Below are 13,087 nucleotides of genomic sequence, written 5' to 3' on the forward strand. Positions count from 1 at the left end.
TGATGATACAAATATTCTCGAAGATGCATGGTCAGAATAGCCACAAGATCTTCAGCTAACCAAACAAAACCTCTCATTTCTTAGCCAAATTCTTGAGTATTGAAGAGTTAGGTGTATTGTATTCCAATTTGTGTTGAACAAGTTCGTTTCCAGCAAATGATGAAATCTCCAGATTTATAAACTTCTTCAGAGCAATTTCCTGTGGTCTCTGTTCAATAGTTGGGTCCCTGGATCTCAATTTTTCATCAATGTGAAGTACCCAGCTTCATTCCCTTCCACTTGAGCTTCACTAAGAAGTTTTGATATCACTGACCACCTATTTTTTGCTTCAAACTTTGCGATTGATTGGCTTACCACATAGGGATAGTCTTGGTAACTCCATGGCCCTCATTTTGAACGATCTCATGCAGCATTTGGCGAAACCTCAGACTGACAAGTAGATACCACCCAGTACTTCAAGATCGTGAACGCTTTCGTCGACCAAACGGTCTAAAATCGTCTAAAAAAGGGAAAGACTAGACGGTCAGCGTGTACATAGCTTGTGAAGCGGCTAAGAGAGGCTAATAGGCCCTTTCTGCCGCCAGGTGTGGACGAATTCAGATGCCAGCCCTGCAACAAAAGCCTCTCGTCCCTGACCAGGCTGAAAAGGCACATTCAGAATGTGCACATGCGTCCATCAAGAGAACCAGTGTGCAACATATGCAAGAGAGTTTATAGCAGCCTGAATAGTTTGAGGAATCACAAGAGCATTTACCATAGGAACGTTAAGAACATCAAAAGTGACGAAATGATGTCGCCTCATTCCTTCTACTTGTGAGAGGAGGGGAGAATTCGGGGTTGACGGGGGTAGCGATTCTATGAGCTGAGAAAAAATCGATAAAGGGTCTTCTGATTTTATAACCTCCACTGAACTTTACACAAAATTATTGAGAAATCTTCCTGACTATCACGAAAAATAATTAGAGAGTTCAAGAGAAAGTTTCATTAGTATTTGCACCAAGTTATTTTCGTCATATGAAGTTTTCACAATCTATCCTCCAAACCAAAGTCATTCAGTATTCTACCTTTAATATTATCGTTCAGAAATTCCAAAAGGCTCTCGAAATTTCTGGGGTATCTTTCTGCAAAGAACTATTGCAGCATCATTTTGATGACGAACGATTTGCAGTTGAATTTCCTGCATTTTTGGTATGTTGTAGCAGTCAAAAGTGTCCTAGGGCAAAGGAGATACAGAGTGTCAAAGATGAAAAGTGAAGTTCAGAATTTCGAGCATTAGCAAAACGCCTATTTTTGGGAAGCCATTTCGTGTAGAAAGGATCAGTAAAAATGTACAGTCCAAGTGCTTTTTTTAGTTCGTAATACCCTTCCAAAGAATATCACTCAATTTTAATGAATTTCTTATAGTACATTTCGATTTCTGATGTAGAAATGAGCTTTTTCTCTACGTAATACAAAATGTAGTATAACATAAAAGTATTGATATCTATAAATTCAAAAATTCAACATAAGATTCATTGATTTCTAATGCATTAATTTGAACTAGCCTTTTATAAAAGCATATTTCTACATTAAGTGGAGTATGTGGGTAACAATGAAATCCTACCAAACTTCAAAAATATGTAGCATCAAGAAGTTTATGTTTTTTCGAAATACCTACAGGTTACTAAAAAAATTCTTCCTAGACTTGCACTCACATAGACAAAATAACTATGCGACGGCCTCAACATCGAAGAATGATTGATTCTGAGAGGAAAGCTTTACTTTTCATCTTTTACACCCTGTATCTCGAAAACTTGTCATACGATTTTTGTGCAAATTTACAGTTTTTTCGAGAGTGTTAAAATCTTCAACATACCGAAAATTGGGGAAATGTTACGATAGAAATAAGTTAAAAAGTTGGAAAAACTAGGAATAAATCGAATCTTATGCGAGAGAATCATTAATGCAGATGCTGGTTTGAGTTATCTCGCATTCCCCATCTTTTTTTTTCATAATTTTGGCGATTGAACTACTATTGGTTCATGGTTTTTTTCAAATGCTGAAAGATTCATTTCTATTAACAACTTGTATTTTTTTCCAATTAAACTTCTGTGAGTAGTTCTTCACAGACTTTACTTGCAGATTATAATGAGTCTGAGAAACGTATTTGCTTTATTTCTGAAGACTCTTCTAGATAAACTTTTTTGTGTTTAATTTTGTGGAGGAATGGTACATTACTTTAGCTCTAAATGCCATCACTCTCTCTTAAAATACTTACTTTTTATACATCGTGGAGGTTATAAAAAATGTCAAAAAAAGGAAAATACTGATGCAGAATCGCTACCTCAGGGGAATGTCCCCATCACTCCTCCACCTCGCACAAGATTATCAATCAGATGATCAAAATATTTTCTCAAACAACGTACAAAGTTCTGTTTATTTTCTACATCCTTTTATTTATTATATCCATAAGTTGTTAACAAATTAAATAACTCATTCAATGACTGGGGACATATCAAATGCAACTGATTTGTTAAAATCGAAATAATTTCTTTATCATTGCATTCAGATTATTTCAGGCAACAGTAGAATTTGTGACAACATCAGTCTGTTATTCTAGCAATAGTATCATTTTATCGGCAAAGCAAAAATTTGCGAAATCATGAAGAAGATTTCAGTAACAATAGGTTTTCATTTATATATTGGATTTATCTTCTGTTCCTAAATTTAAGTAGATAGATTGAACAAAACTGTTCATTCCCTACTGAAAACAAAAAGGATTTTAGCATTTCTTTGTAAATAAATATTTATTAATTCTCATCGACCAAGTCAAGATTTTCGAATCAATTTTCCAAATTATCAAAAATGCTTCCACTCTCATTTCTCCATGTAAGAAAGGATCGATTCATTTTCCTCCTGAAAATATGAAAAATTGTCCACAACGGAACACAAATTTTCAAAATCGACTTAAGTCCAACATAACATAAGTGGGGTGGTGTTATTGAAACTGGTTGAGTGGTTGAGGCGCTTCTTGTAAAATAATGCATTTTTTTAATTCATCAGCATTCAGTTGCATTTGGTACGTTTTTCCGTTGATCCCAGTTCCTGTTGAATCCAATGAAACGAGTGGAGGCTGTGAAAGTCTCTGCAGATGTGGAGATTTCACTGGAATGCACTATTTTCATTGGACACAATAAAATGGAAGCTTTGATATTGCTTGTCTTGTATAAATGCTTACATACAATAGTAGGATGAAGGGTTTACTTAGTACGTTGACTATATTATTAGACAGGGGAGAAACAACAGGTCCGTGACAATTTTAGTGATCAATATATCCATCGAAAAAAAAATTATACTCAGAAGTGAATTGATGAAACTTCGTAAGCCACAACTAAAAAACTGCGATATGATACCCTTGTCTTCCATCTCTACAGTTTGTGTTTCTTAGCTTTTCAACCTTATCATTCCATATTCTGTGTGTTAACCACAAGTCCTGAGTCTTAATGCCCAAATTCTCCAAAAATTGAGGACGCGCAGGTTCCTTATGGTAGCATCTTTAAGCCAATATTCACAGATATTCTCTAGTTGACCCAAAAGTCATAAGCCTCGCATAACAGCTAAAATTTGACACTAAAATCTACCTAGAAGTTATCGAATGATCAAGAACAACCAGGTTTCCTATAAGTCCTATGAGATCTCTGAGCTACCATGACTAATAAAGTTAGCATCTATAAATTTGTCCAACTGGCGTTTTTGATTCAGTTTTTCCAATGTATCTGTGCCAAAGTAGGCTTATCTTCATTGGGCTATATTCTTCTCTTCACGATTTAGATTCATTTTGGTGACACCCTGCATACTGGTTGAATCCATCCGTCGTTTCGGGATACTGAATGATGAGTCTTTTTTTTAATTCCTTGTGGCATTCATGATCTCCATGTTGAGCTAGAAATATTTGGTCCTGAAGGACAAAGATGCTTTTAAATCTCAGGATACACCTGGAGCAGTCTGAATTTTATTCTGAATTAGATTGTCAAAGGCTTAGATCCATCTTTGGATCTTTTGATCCTTATATTAGTCAAATTAGCTTCAGCTGGTCATAATAACCATAATTCAAACCAAGAGCATCCTTTGATATTGTTCTTTTTTGTTTGGCGAGGACTTAGGTCAGCTTGTTGATACTTTCATTATGTTCTGAAGTTCTGTAGATTTCTCAAAAAGCGTTTTTGGTGCACCAAATCGAAGTCAGCATTAAATGGAGATGGCTTCAGCTGGTTCAGCTGCATAAGGTTATCGGTTTTAGTATAATTTTAGGACTGTTCGCCTTAACGATCAAATGTATATTTTATCCCTTATTTCAAGCAGAAGCTGTCTGTTGTTTCTCCCCCTCTGATACCCTCCTAGACTAAAAGACACGCTTGACCTACACACTGATGAAATTAGAATCATAGCGGGGGCTAATTCGGTGTTGTGTTTTCGGTGGTTCCATCCCAACAGCGAGAAGTTTGTCTCTGCCGTATCCACTGACGGCCTCCCATCGTTGCGACGTCTGTGGTAAGTTGCTCAGCACCAAGCTTACCTTGAAAAGGCACAAGGAGCAGCAGCACCTCCAGCCTCTCAACAATGCGCTCTGCACCCTTTGCCACAAAGTTTTCAGAACGCTGAACTCTTTGAATAACCATCGCAGCATATACCACAGGAGGCAGAAGTAGTAGATCTGTGATTTTTCGAATGAACGATTTGCGAACACCAAGAATATATAATTTAGTTTTTTGTTGATCTTAGTCATATATCCGTAATGCCCCCGCTTCATTTGAAGTTACGTCAAGCTGTCCCAGATTAAATAGTTATTGTATCATTTTTTTTTATATAATACTTAACCCTATCGCCCTGATTTGGTGGAGAAATAATCACCGTGAACTTTGCCATCTGAACGAGGAGAAAATATAATACTTCACCCCAATAATCATCATTTAAAACATCAAGGCGTCATACTAAAAAAATTTTTTTTTTAAACAAACACTATAATAATAACAGTAAGACAGAATGAAGCTATGATTAATGGTTACATAATTAAAAAAATATTCAACTTGGTTTTCAGTAAACACATTAGTAGAACCGTGAATATTTTCATCAGTTTTGAGAAAGATTTGTCTCTTAAGTCAACAGCCTCTCAAATCCATATTGGATTCATATTCATATTGAAGTGTTGAAGTAAATTTGAAATCCGATGAAATAAATACGATAGATATTATTTTATGAACACGATCGAAAGTACTGCGGACGTTTTCAAAAAAAAATTTCATTCTAATTCGAATAAAAATAACAACACGTAGAAAAAAACCTTTTTGAACAGTGTTTATTTTTCCACCTTCAGGTGATACAGATATCCTTAGAATACAATAATGATAGCAAATAAATACGAAACATAAATAATTTTATTGATGAATTTAAAATTTGCATTGGTTCTTTTTGGCTCTGTGATATTTTTTTGTTGAATTTATCTGAAGATTTATGTTTTCCGAATGCGACGATTGAAATTCATCGATAAAAATTTTAGATTCGAAGAAAATACGAAGCCTTGATATAAATAAATTTAATCGGTGGATGGGAATGTTTCTTCCACGTTATACACATATAATTAGAAAATTTTGAAAAATGTTTATTATTTATCTCGAAAAAATATATCAGTTTTAGGCCTTAGCAAGGATAAAATACGTTCTGTTGAATTTGGTATGCCGTATATAAAAATATTTTTGAAAAGAAATGTGTTCAGGGAATTGTGCAAAAAAAAGTTATTTTGTATAAAGTTTGGTCAACAAATAAAAGGCGGTAAGTGTTATACCGGAAGGTTGTCAAATATGAAAATTCCAATTGGCCCTAGTTAAATATATTTTTTTAGTACTAGGTATACGACTACCTAACGTAGGTTATGAGATGGTAGTTTATCGAATCTTAAATATGTGATATAATGAAGTTGCTATGTAAGGGTTTTCCTATCTTCGATATTGATATTCAGAATTTTAATATGTTGATAATTTTCGTTATTTTCCTTGAACGTAATCTGCATACTTAATGCCAATAACCGATTGGAATTTTCGAAGAAGATTTACTTGAAAATTTTATCTGTGCTAGGCGATGTTTTGTTTGAAAATCATAATATTGTTGTATTGAGAGACAGGACTTGAGTTTTTTTTAAAAGACTGAAATTTAGAATATTTTCGCGGTATTTTTTAAGACTGATATTTTGACTGATTAATTTTTTGGTAAGATGAAATTTTTGATCGAGAAAAATTGGCAACCCCAGAATTTTTGTTTATACGGTTATTAAATTGGTCCTGTGTAGTGAATATTAGTTTTTGCATTTACGCATGTTCATGTTGTTCTATGCAATATTTATCATATTTTATGTACTGTTGTATAACCTTTATTTATGTTCAAATATATTTTTACATTCGCAAAAGCAGCTGGGTTTTATTTTGCTTGATTAGTATTTGCCTCATTCCCTCTGTTTTATAGTTAAATGTTTAAGTCCTCCAACACAAAAGTGTTGCCACCAGGAGATGTTAAATCGTTTTCCCCTACACCTACCTGGGAACCGATCCGTTCGCTATCACACACTTGGCACATTTCTACTCCAAATGTACGTACATTCGTTGACATTGTTGGCAAATCCATTCTGCTTGGTACACGAAGAACAAATTTCACATAATCGACCCCCCAAAGTTGGGGTGGTACTGAATTTTTTAGCGATATATGAACGCGATGATATTTGGTGATTTCAAAGCTGTCACTTGCTTTAGGCTTATCTTTGGTGAAACCCCTCGTACTACAACTATACATACTGCTGCTCAGTTCTTCTGCTGCAAAAGGAGCTGAAGTATGAAATTTCACTTGGAAATAATCTACTCATTCTAAAAAATAATTTTGAGGCAGAAAGGTTATCTTCTTCTCATTGTTCATCTCTTTGTATTCATAGTGTTCACTAATATCCGTCTAAACTCTTTTTCATATAAGTACAGGTATATAAAAAATTTCAAAAGTTTATTAAAGTGAATCAGAATCGAGATCATTTCTTTTTTTTTCACTGAAAAATCTCGTCACTTTCGTTTGTTTGCCAAGATATTACAGTGCAATCTTATTTTTGCAACTTTTAAACAAACGTATGCCATGTTTCTCAGTGTATATTGAAGCACATTGTTGAATCGCTAAGAAAAATAAAGCGATGGTGTTCCCAAATGAGGTGTAATTGAAAAAATGAGTACATGGTTCTGATAAAGGAATAGTCAAAACGAATGCAGTGTTTCACATTGAGTTGGAAAAATCTAATTTAGGGTAATCGCTATAACAGTAGATTCTTGAGGTCAAAAAAAAAATTTTTTTCCTTCACTATTTTTTTCGAATCGTCTTGGTTTAAATGATACAGGCTGTTGAGAAACCATAAAAAAATGTAATTTCACAAACGGTTTTATCTAATGGAATGAATTTCAGAATATAGTTTTTCATTCATTTAATAAATCTTTTTCGAACACAAGATATCATGTAAGTCTTCCAGACCTTCCAGTTTTCTTATATTGACCATTACGTACCATAAAAATACCAAAAATTCAAAGAACCCAAATCTTGAAACTAAGTAGGACGCTATCTAATGAATGTTTTCGAGTAATTCAATGTTCAAAAATAAAAAATATCTGGGATATTTGGAAAATTGGGTACTTTGGCTGAATACAACTCTGTTTGAAAGATCATCAGATGTGTAGTGTCACAGATTTAGCTAGTTATTCTTAAGGTAATTTTGTTTCTCCAGGGTCGGCATAGCTCATTATGAAAACTTAAAATGGCTGTATCTCTTTATCTGGGCCGAATCGGAAAAAATGGTATAGGAAAAAAGTGTTTCTTTTGACCTCAAGAATCTACTGTTGAAATATTTGTACGAGCCAAAGACTCACCCTGTACATCTTTTCTGATGACTGAAAACTAGTATCAATGGCAGATACTGGAAATATCTTTGAAGTATGAACTAGGCAATGTAATGCGAACTCCCTATTGGTTACACTTAATGTTCGACCCATGGATCCTACTCAAGCAACATTCTGTCAGCAGTTACAGAGTGAATCAAAGTCTTAGTATAGGAATTAGTACGCATTAAACACTTCATAAGGTATAATGTATCCAGAATTACTCGAATAAAGTATAAAAACGCCAATACCTGCATAAGTTCCTTTGATGTTTAGCCGATTCCCAAAAGGAAGCGGCTGAACATCAAAGGAACGAATTCTTCGGCACTTCTATACGTTATGCCAGTGATTTTGCATATATTATACAATTAGAGTAGACTTGATATCGTGGTGGAGCTTCCCCAAAGGGTTTTTGCTTGTAGCAAATGATCGCATTCTCTGAAATCACCATGAAGTAGCCGTTGTCACCTTTTACGTTGTGAAAAAAAGGGAAAAATGTTCTTCGGCGTTGTCGCTTTAATCCATATCCTGCGTTGAAAGAGTAGAGATGGGCGGAAGTAGAGGATGGTAGCGAGCGCAACGGTTCGGCGGTCGGTGTATCTGTATGTTTGTGTGTACTGCGAGCAGTAATACTGAGTTCGCGTGGGCAGATCTCGAGTAAGCGGCAAGAGTAAGACCGCATTTGTGTAGATTTCGCAAAATGTCGAAACGTGTCTGCTGGTGGCAACACGAACCGCGGTCCAGACCAGAGCGAGCTTGGTTTTGCTGTTGCAGGGGCATCACCCAAGAAGGTATTCACGTGCCAGCTGTGCGGCAAGGTGTTGTGCTCGAAAGCTTCCCTCAAGCGACACATCGCAGACAAGCATGCCGAGAGACAGGAGGAGTACAGGTGCGTCATCTGCGAGCGCGTTTACTGTTCCAGGAACTCGCTAATGACGCACATCTATACTTACCACAAGTCGCGGCCGGGGGACATCGACATTAAGTTCTTTTAGCCGCCGCTGAGCCGCCCGCCGACCGCCTCTACTGACGCCGCCGTCTCGTCCCTCCCAGCAGGTATTATAGCCCCGTCACCACACCCGCTTGCGCTGCCGCTGCTGCTGTCTGATCAGTGTAGTTGTTGAGTTTGCCGCTGATGCCGCTTGTGCGAGCCTGCATGTCGGGGCCGGGCCCCTGCCCTGAGCCCGCCTCTGTACCCTGGCTGTTGCAGGCACTATGCGGATGCCGCCGCCGACGTCCGGGGGCATCAACGAGCCGCAAGAATGCCCGTACTGCCGTCGCACCTTCAGCTGCTACTACTCCCTGAAGCGCCACTTCCAAGACAAGCACGAACAATCCGACACGCTCTATGTCTGCGAGTTCTGCCACCGTCGGTACCGCACCAAGAACTCCCTGACCACGCACAAGAGCCTCCAGCATCGTGGTTCGAGCGGGATGCTCAAGAGACTACTCAAGACCACAGCGATCAAGAGCGTGCTGGCTAGCGCGCCGCCACCGCCCCCACCGCCGCACCTCCAGTGAAACCGGCACATCGGCCTACCGCAAGTACAAACCCCACCTTTTTCACGTTTTTGTGATAATGACTCTCCACCCTCACTGTAGTAACCCTTATTTGCTCCCCCCCTAAGCCTCTTTGTGGACTAGTACATTTTCGAATGTGTCGTGATCTGCCCACAATGCGAGACATTCCCAGTGTTACTGTGATTCGGTTCTTCTTGATATCATCTACGTTCTTCGAGTGTTTGTCATTTTGCCCAGATCATATCGTGTGAACATGACGCAGTTTTCGATGGACGCCACGGTCATTTCAAAGGAATCCATGAATCAACCATTTTGTCTTATCAAAACACCATCCACGCTATGGTTACCTAAACCCTAAAATTATTCAGGTTAATGTTGAAGATTCACATAAATTCAGTTACGTTTTTATAGTAAACTGCTATTTAGGTGCTCCTCTGAACAGGTAGTATCTAATTAATACTCCTCATGAGTAATAACATAACCTCTGTGCCAACATAAACCTCAAACTGTTATACAAGATTTGAACGAAACATTCAAATATAGAGAATCACGGTTTTTATAGAGAATAGCTATTTCGTTGTAGAAAATAGCAGTTTCTTTTTAGATAATAAGCGTTATAGTATAGAGAGTAGCAGTTTCATTATAGAGAATAACTGTTTCATTATAGAGAATAACTGTTTCAGTTTAGAGAATAACAGTTTCAGTTTAGAGAATAACAGTTTCAGTTTAGAGAATAACAGTTTCATCCAAGATAACGCGCATGAACAAACATTGTGAAAGATCTCTTCGTTATATCGAAATATCAATCGACCAAGAACCTGAATTACAATAATGGCATTCAAGAATGAATATACAGGGTTTTCCACAGTGGGTTAGGGAGAACAGAGCATATAATTGTTCTGAAAATTTGGGTACAAGGGTTTACGCTTCTGATCCATCTGTTCAATATTTTCAATGTTGTGACCTTGTCGCTTATACCAAAAAATATTACGAACCTCGTTATTTCAATTGTTACACCCTATTTATTATAAAATTTTTCGTTTCTTAACCCCCTTCTGAGTATTTTTTTTAGTACAACCATATCCCTGTTCCTGAGACTTTCAGAAATATTCAGGGTTTTCTACAAAAAAATCCCAAAAACATGAATCCAATGAAATTGGCACAGAAAAGACATTTGATACTTCAGGAAGCTGAAATTTTGAGAATAGGTCACTGAGATACTGAGGATGAGTTTCGTATAGAGAAAACTTGGATTATGATATACAGGGTGTTCCAAAATTCTTCGTCTCAGCACTGGACACAGAAGCGGTTGTTCTAACTACTAATGACTAATGATGTAGCATGTTTCCCTGCCAAAATCTCATGGTATTCTCTGTGTAGGGTGTTTCATTTGAAAAATACTATTAAACTATTACCCCTTTTGTAACGAAGAAAGCAGCATCCCAAAGTATGAAATGTCTTTTCTATGCCTATTTCATTTTGGATGTATATTTTTTGGCAGTTTTGATGGGAAACCGTTAATATTTCTGAAAGTATCAGGATTAGGGATAGGTAAATACGAAGATGGGGATAGCGAAGCGAAAAAAGTTATAATAAATAGGGTGTCCCATAGACTAAACCCTAGTACCTACAGATTTTCAAAAAACCCTGTATATTTCACTTATGAAATAAACAACTGATCTTTGCAACTACACAGGGAGCCTGTAAAACTCAGACTTTTCCTGCTCTTTCATTCATATCCATTTTTCATAAAATCTCAAACTGCCAAATGTGTGCCAAACGAAATAAAAAGCATTAAAATTGAAACACATTCAGGTATAACTCAGTGGAAATGAATAGGAACTAAATGGTGATGTTCATACTACCTCCTTATGGGTACAATCAAACTCAAACATTAAACATAAGTAATTTTGAAAAAGTATTGAAAGAACCGAACTACCTCCGACAAATCCGTATGTCCAATGGACAGTCTAAGATGAACGTAAAAATAATACAATATCTACTAATACACAATTTTCATTGAATCAGTTTATATTGCTGAAAATTCGAATTGAAGATTTGAAACGGATGACGTATTCACCTTGGAAACCCATATTTTCATTTTCTCACCACCAATTAAGTAGGTTTTATGATGATTGATCGTTAAAACATTGACCAACATGAATCAACAAATGATTGACGATATTTTTATCTTGATCTTTATCTAGATTTGATCCCCAATTTCCGAAGTTCGTTGAGGTAACTCACCTTCTTAACTATAATCGAAATAAGAGATGTAATGACAGTTTTTTCTTAGATCTATGGAGAATAAAATGGAAAGGGAGATATCAAAAATATGCCCTTCAAGGTACTTAATTATCATAATATCAATAAATATTTCAAAGGGTGTTTGAATCACTCACATCCACAATTCATTTATTTTTAAGGAGAGATATCGTAATAATAGAATGAAACAGAAAAGAGAATTATAGAGGGACTCAATTAGTTATTGATTATCCATTGAAAATATATAAAAAAACCTGATGCCCAAAACATTAAACTTCACAATATCAGTACAAAATCCATCTTTGAATGGAACAGGTGCAAATAGAGAATACGTTGTTTCATATACAAAGATAATATTTGAAATGATATATTTTTTTACAATGACATTATATCTTGGGAACCATCGAAAACTGTAGTCATATTTATAAAAGTGATGAATACCAAGATCAATTTGCTCATGTGATTAATAGGAGGATGATTGTAGAAAATATCTAAGACTTAACATTTAGTGTTGACTTTATGTATTTATATATGTTAAGTATAATTAGTTAAAGAGAATAAAACTTGTGTAGCGGACAAGCAAGAGTGAGTATTCACTCAACATATCTTTCCAGGGTTCAATTGTTGTAAATAATGTGCCAATCTTAATTATTGCATTTGTTTATAAATATATAGAATAATGTATTAGACAAAGGTTGGTTCCCCATTAAATTTATATCGTTGATCAAAAATGCAATTCAATTAGGGTCCGAGGAAGCGGCTGAAAAAATAATTTATTGTGTAAACAACCAATTACAAAGATTTACAATCACATATTTCATATCTTATTGTCATTTTGAATGGTTCTGAGATGAGAACTCGTATACTTAAATAGGAATATCATCTGAGAAGTCATATCCAAAATGTAGAATATAATAGCTGATATTAATTGCTCGAAAATATTAATTGCATTTTTATGGATCCGAACAATTTCTACTTCATCTTGCGAAGAAACCCACCAATTCCTTAGCTTTAAATGTTTCGTTAACCAAATTAAGTTTCGTTTTGAAAATATGGATCGTTATGAAATTGTTGATGTTCCGTTTATTTAAATTTTATTCGTTCGTTTTTGTTGGTCGGTTTCGTTCGTTTGAACTGTTTTATTCGTTTATTTTTTGTTTTTTTTTTTTGATCTGAAGGGCACGGTTAGACATATTCGGCAACCGTACAAATATATTTGACTGTATATTTAGTGCTGTGACTAAAAAGAAAGGAAATTCGTCTGATTAGGTTTAAACTATTTATTTTTTTTTGTGATACGGTCGAACCAAAGACAGTTCTTTGAAAATCATTAGTTGTTTCTAAAGGAATCAGAAAATATTTTTTCA

The 13,087-nt window shown here is 35.8% G+C and overlaps 1 protein-coding gene across 10 annotated transcripts in view; it reads left to right on the forward strand.

The window, feature by feature from the left end:
• Positions 1 to 11,702, forward strand: part of LOC123316552 (broad-complex core protein-like) — a 48,492-nt gene extending 36,790 nt beyond the window's left edge. For 3 of the 10 annotated variants that reach the window (XM_044902682.1, XM_044902681.1, XM_044902683.1), the window contains exon 6: positions 9,145 to 11,702. In XM_044902682.1, coding sequence (XP_044758617.1) covers positions 9,145 to 9,455 — 311 coding nt within the window. In that variant the 3' untranslated portion in view covers positions 9,456 to 11,702. Of the gene's footprint in view, positions 1 to 584; positions 1,401 to 4,473; positions 6,440 to 8,708 lie in introns of those variants that run through there. The other 7 variants (XM_044902687.1, XM_044902684.1, XM_044902689.1 and 4 more) reach the window with 4 other exon arrangements.
• The last annotated feature ends 1,385 nt before the right edge of the window (positions 11,703 to 13,087 follow it).

The sequence above is a fragment of the Coccinella septempunctata genome, chromosome 7, assembly GCF_907165205.1.
Source record: "Coccinella septempunctata chromosome 7, icCocSept1.1, whole genome shotgun sequence".
Classification (NCBI taxonomy): domain Eukaryota; kingdom Metazoa; phylum Arthropoda; class Insecta; order Coleoptera; family Coccinellidae; genus Coccinella; species Coccinella septempunctata.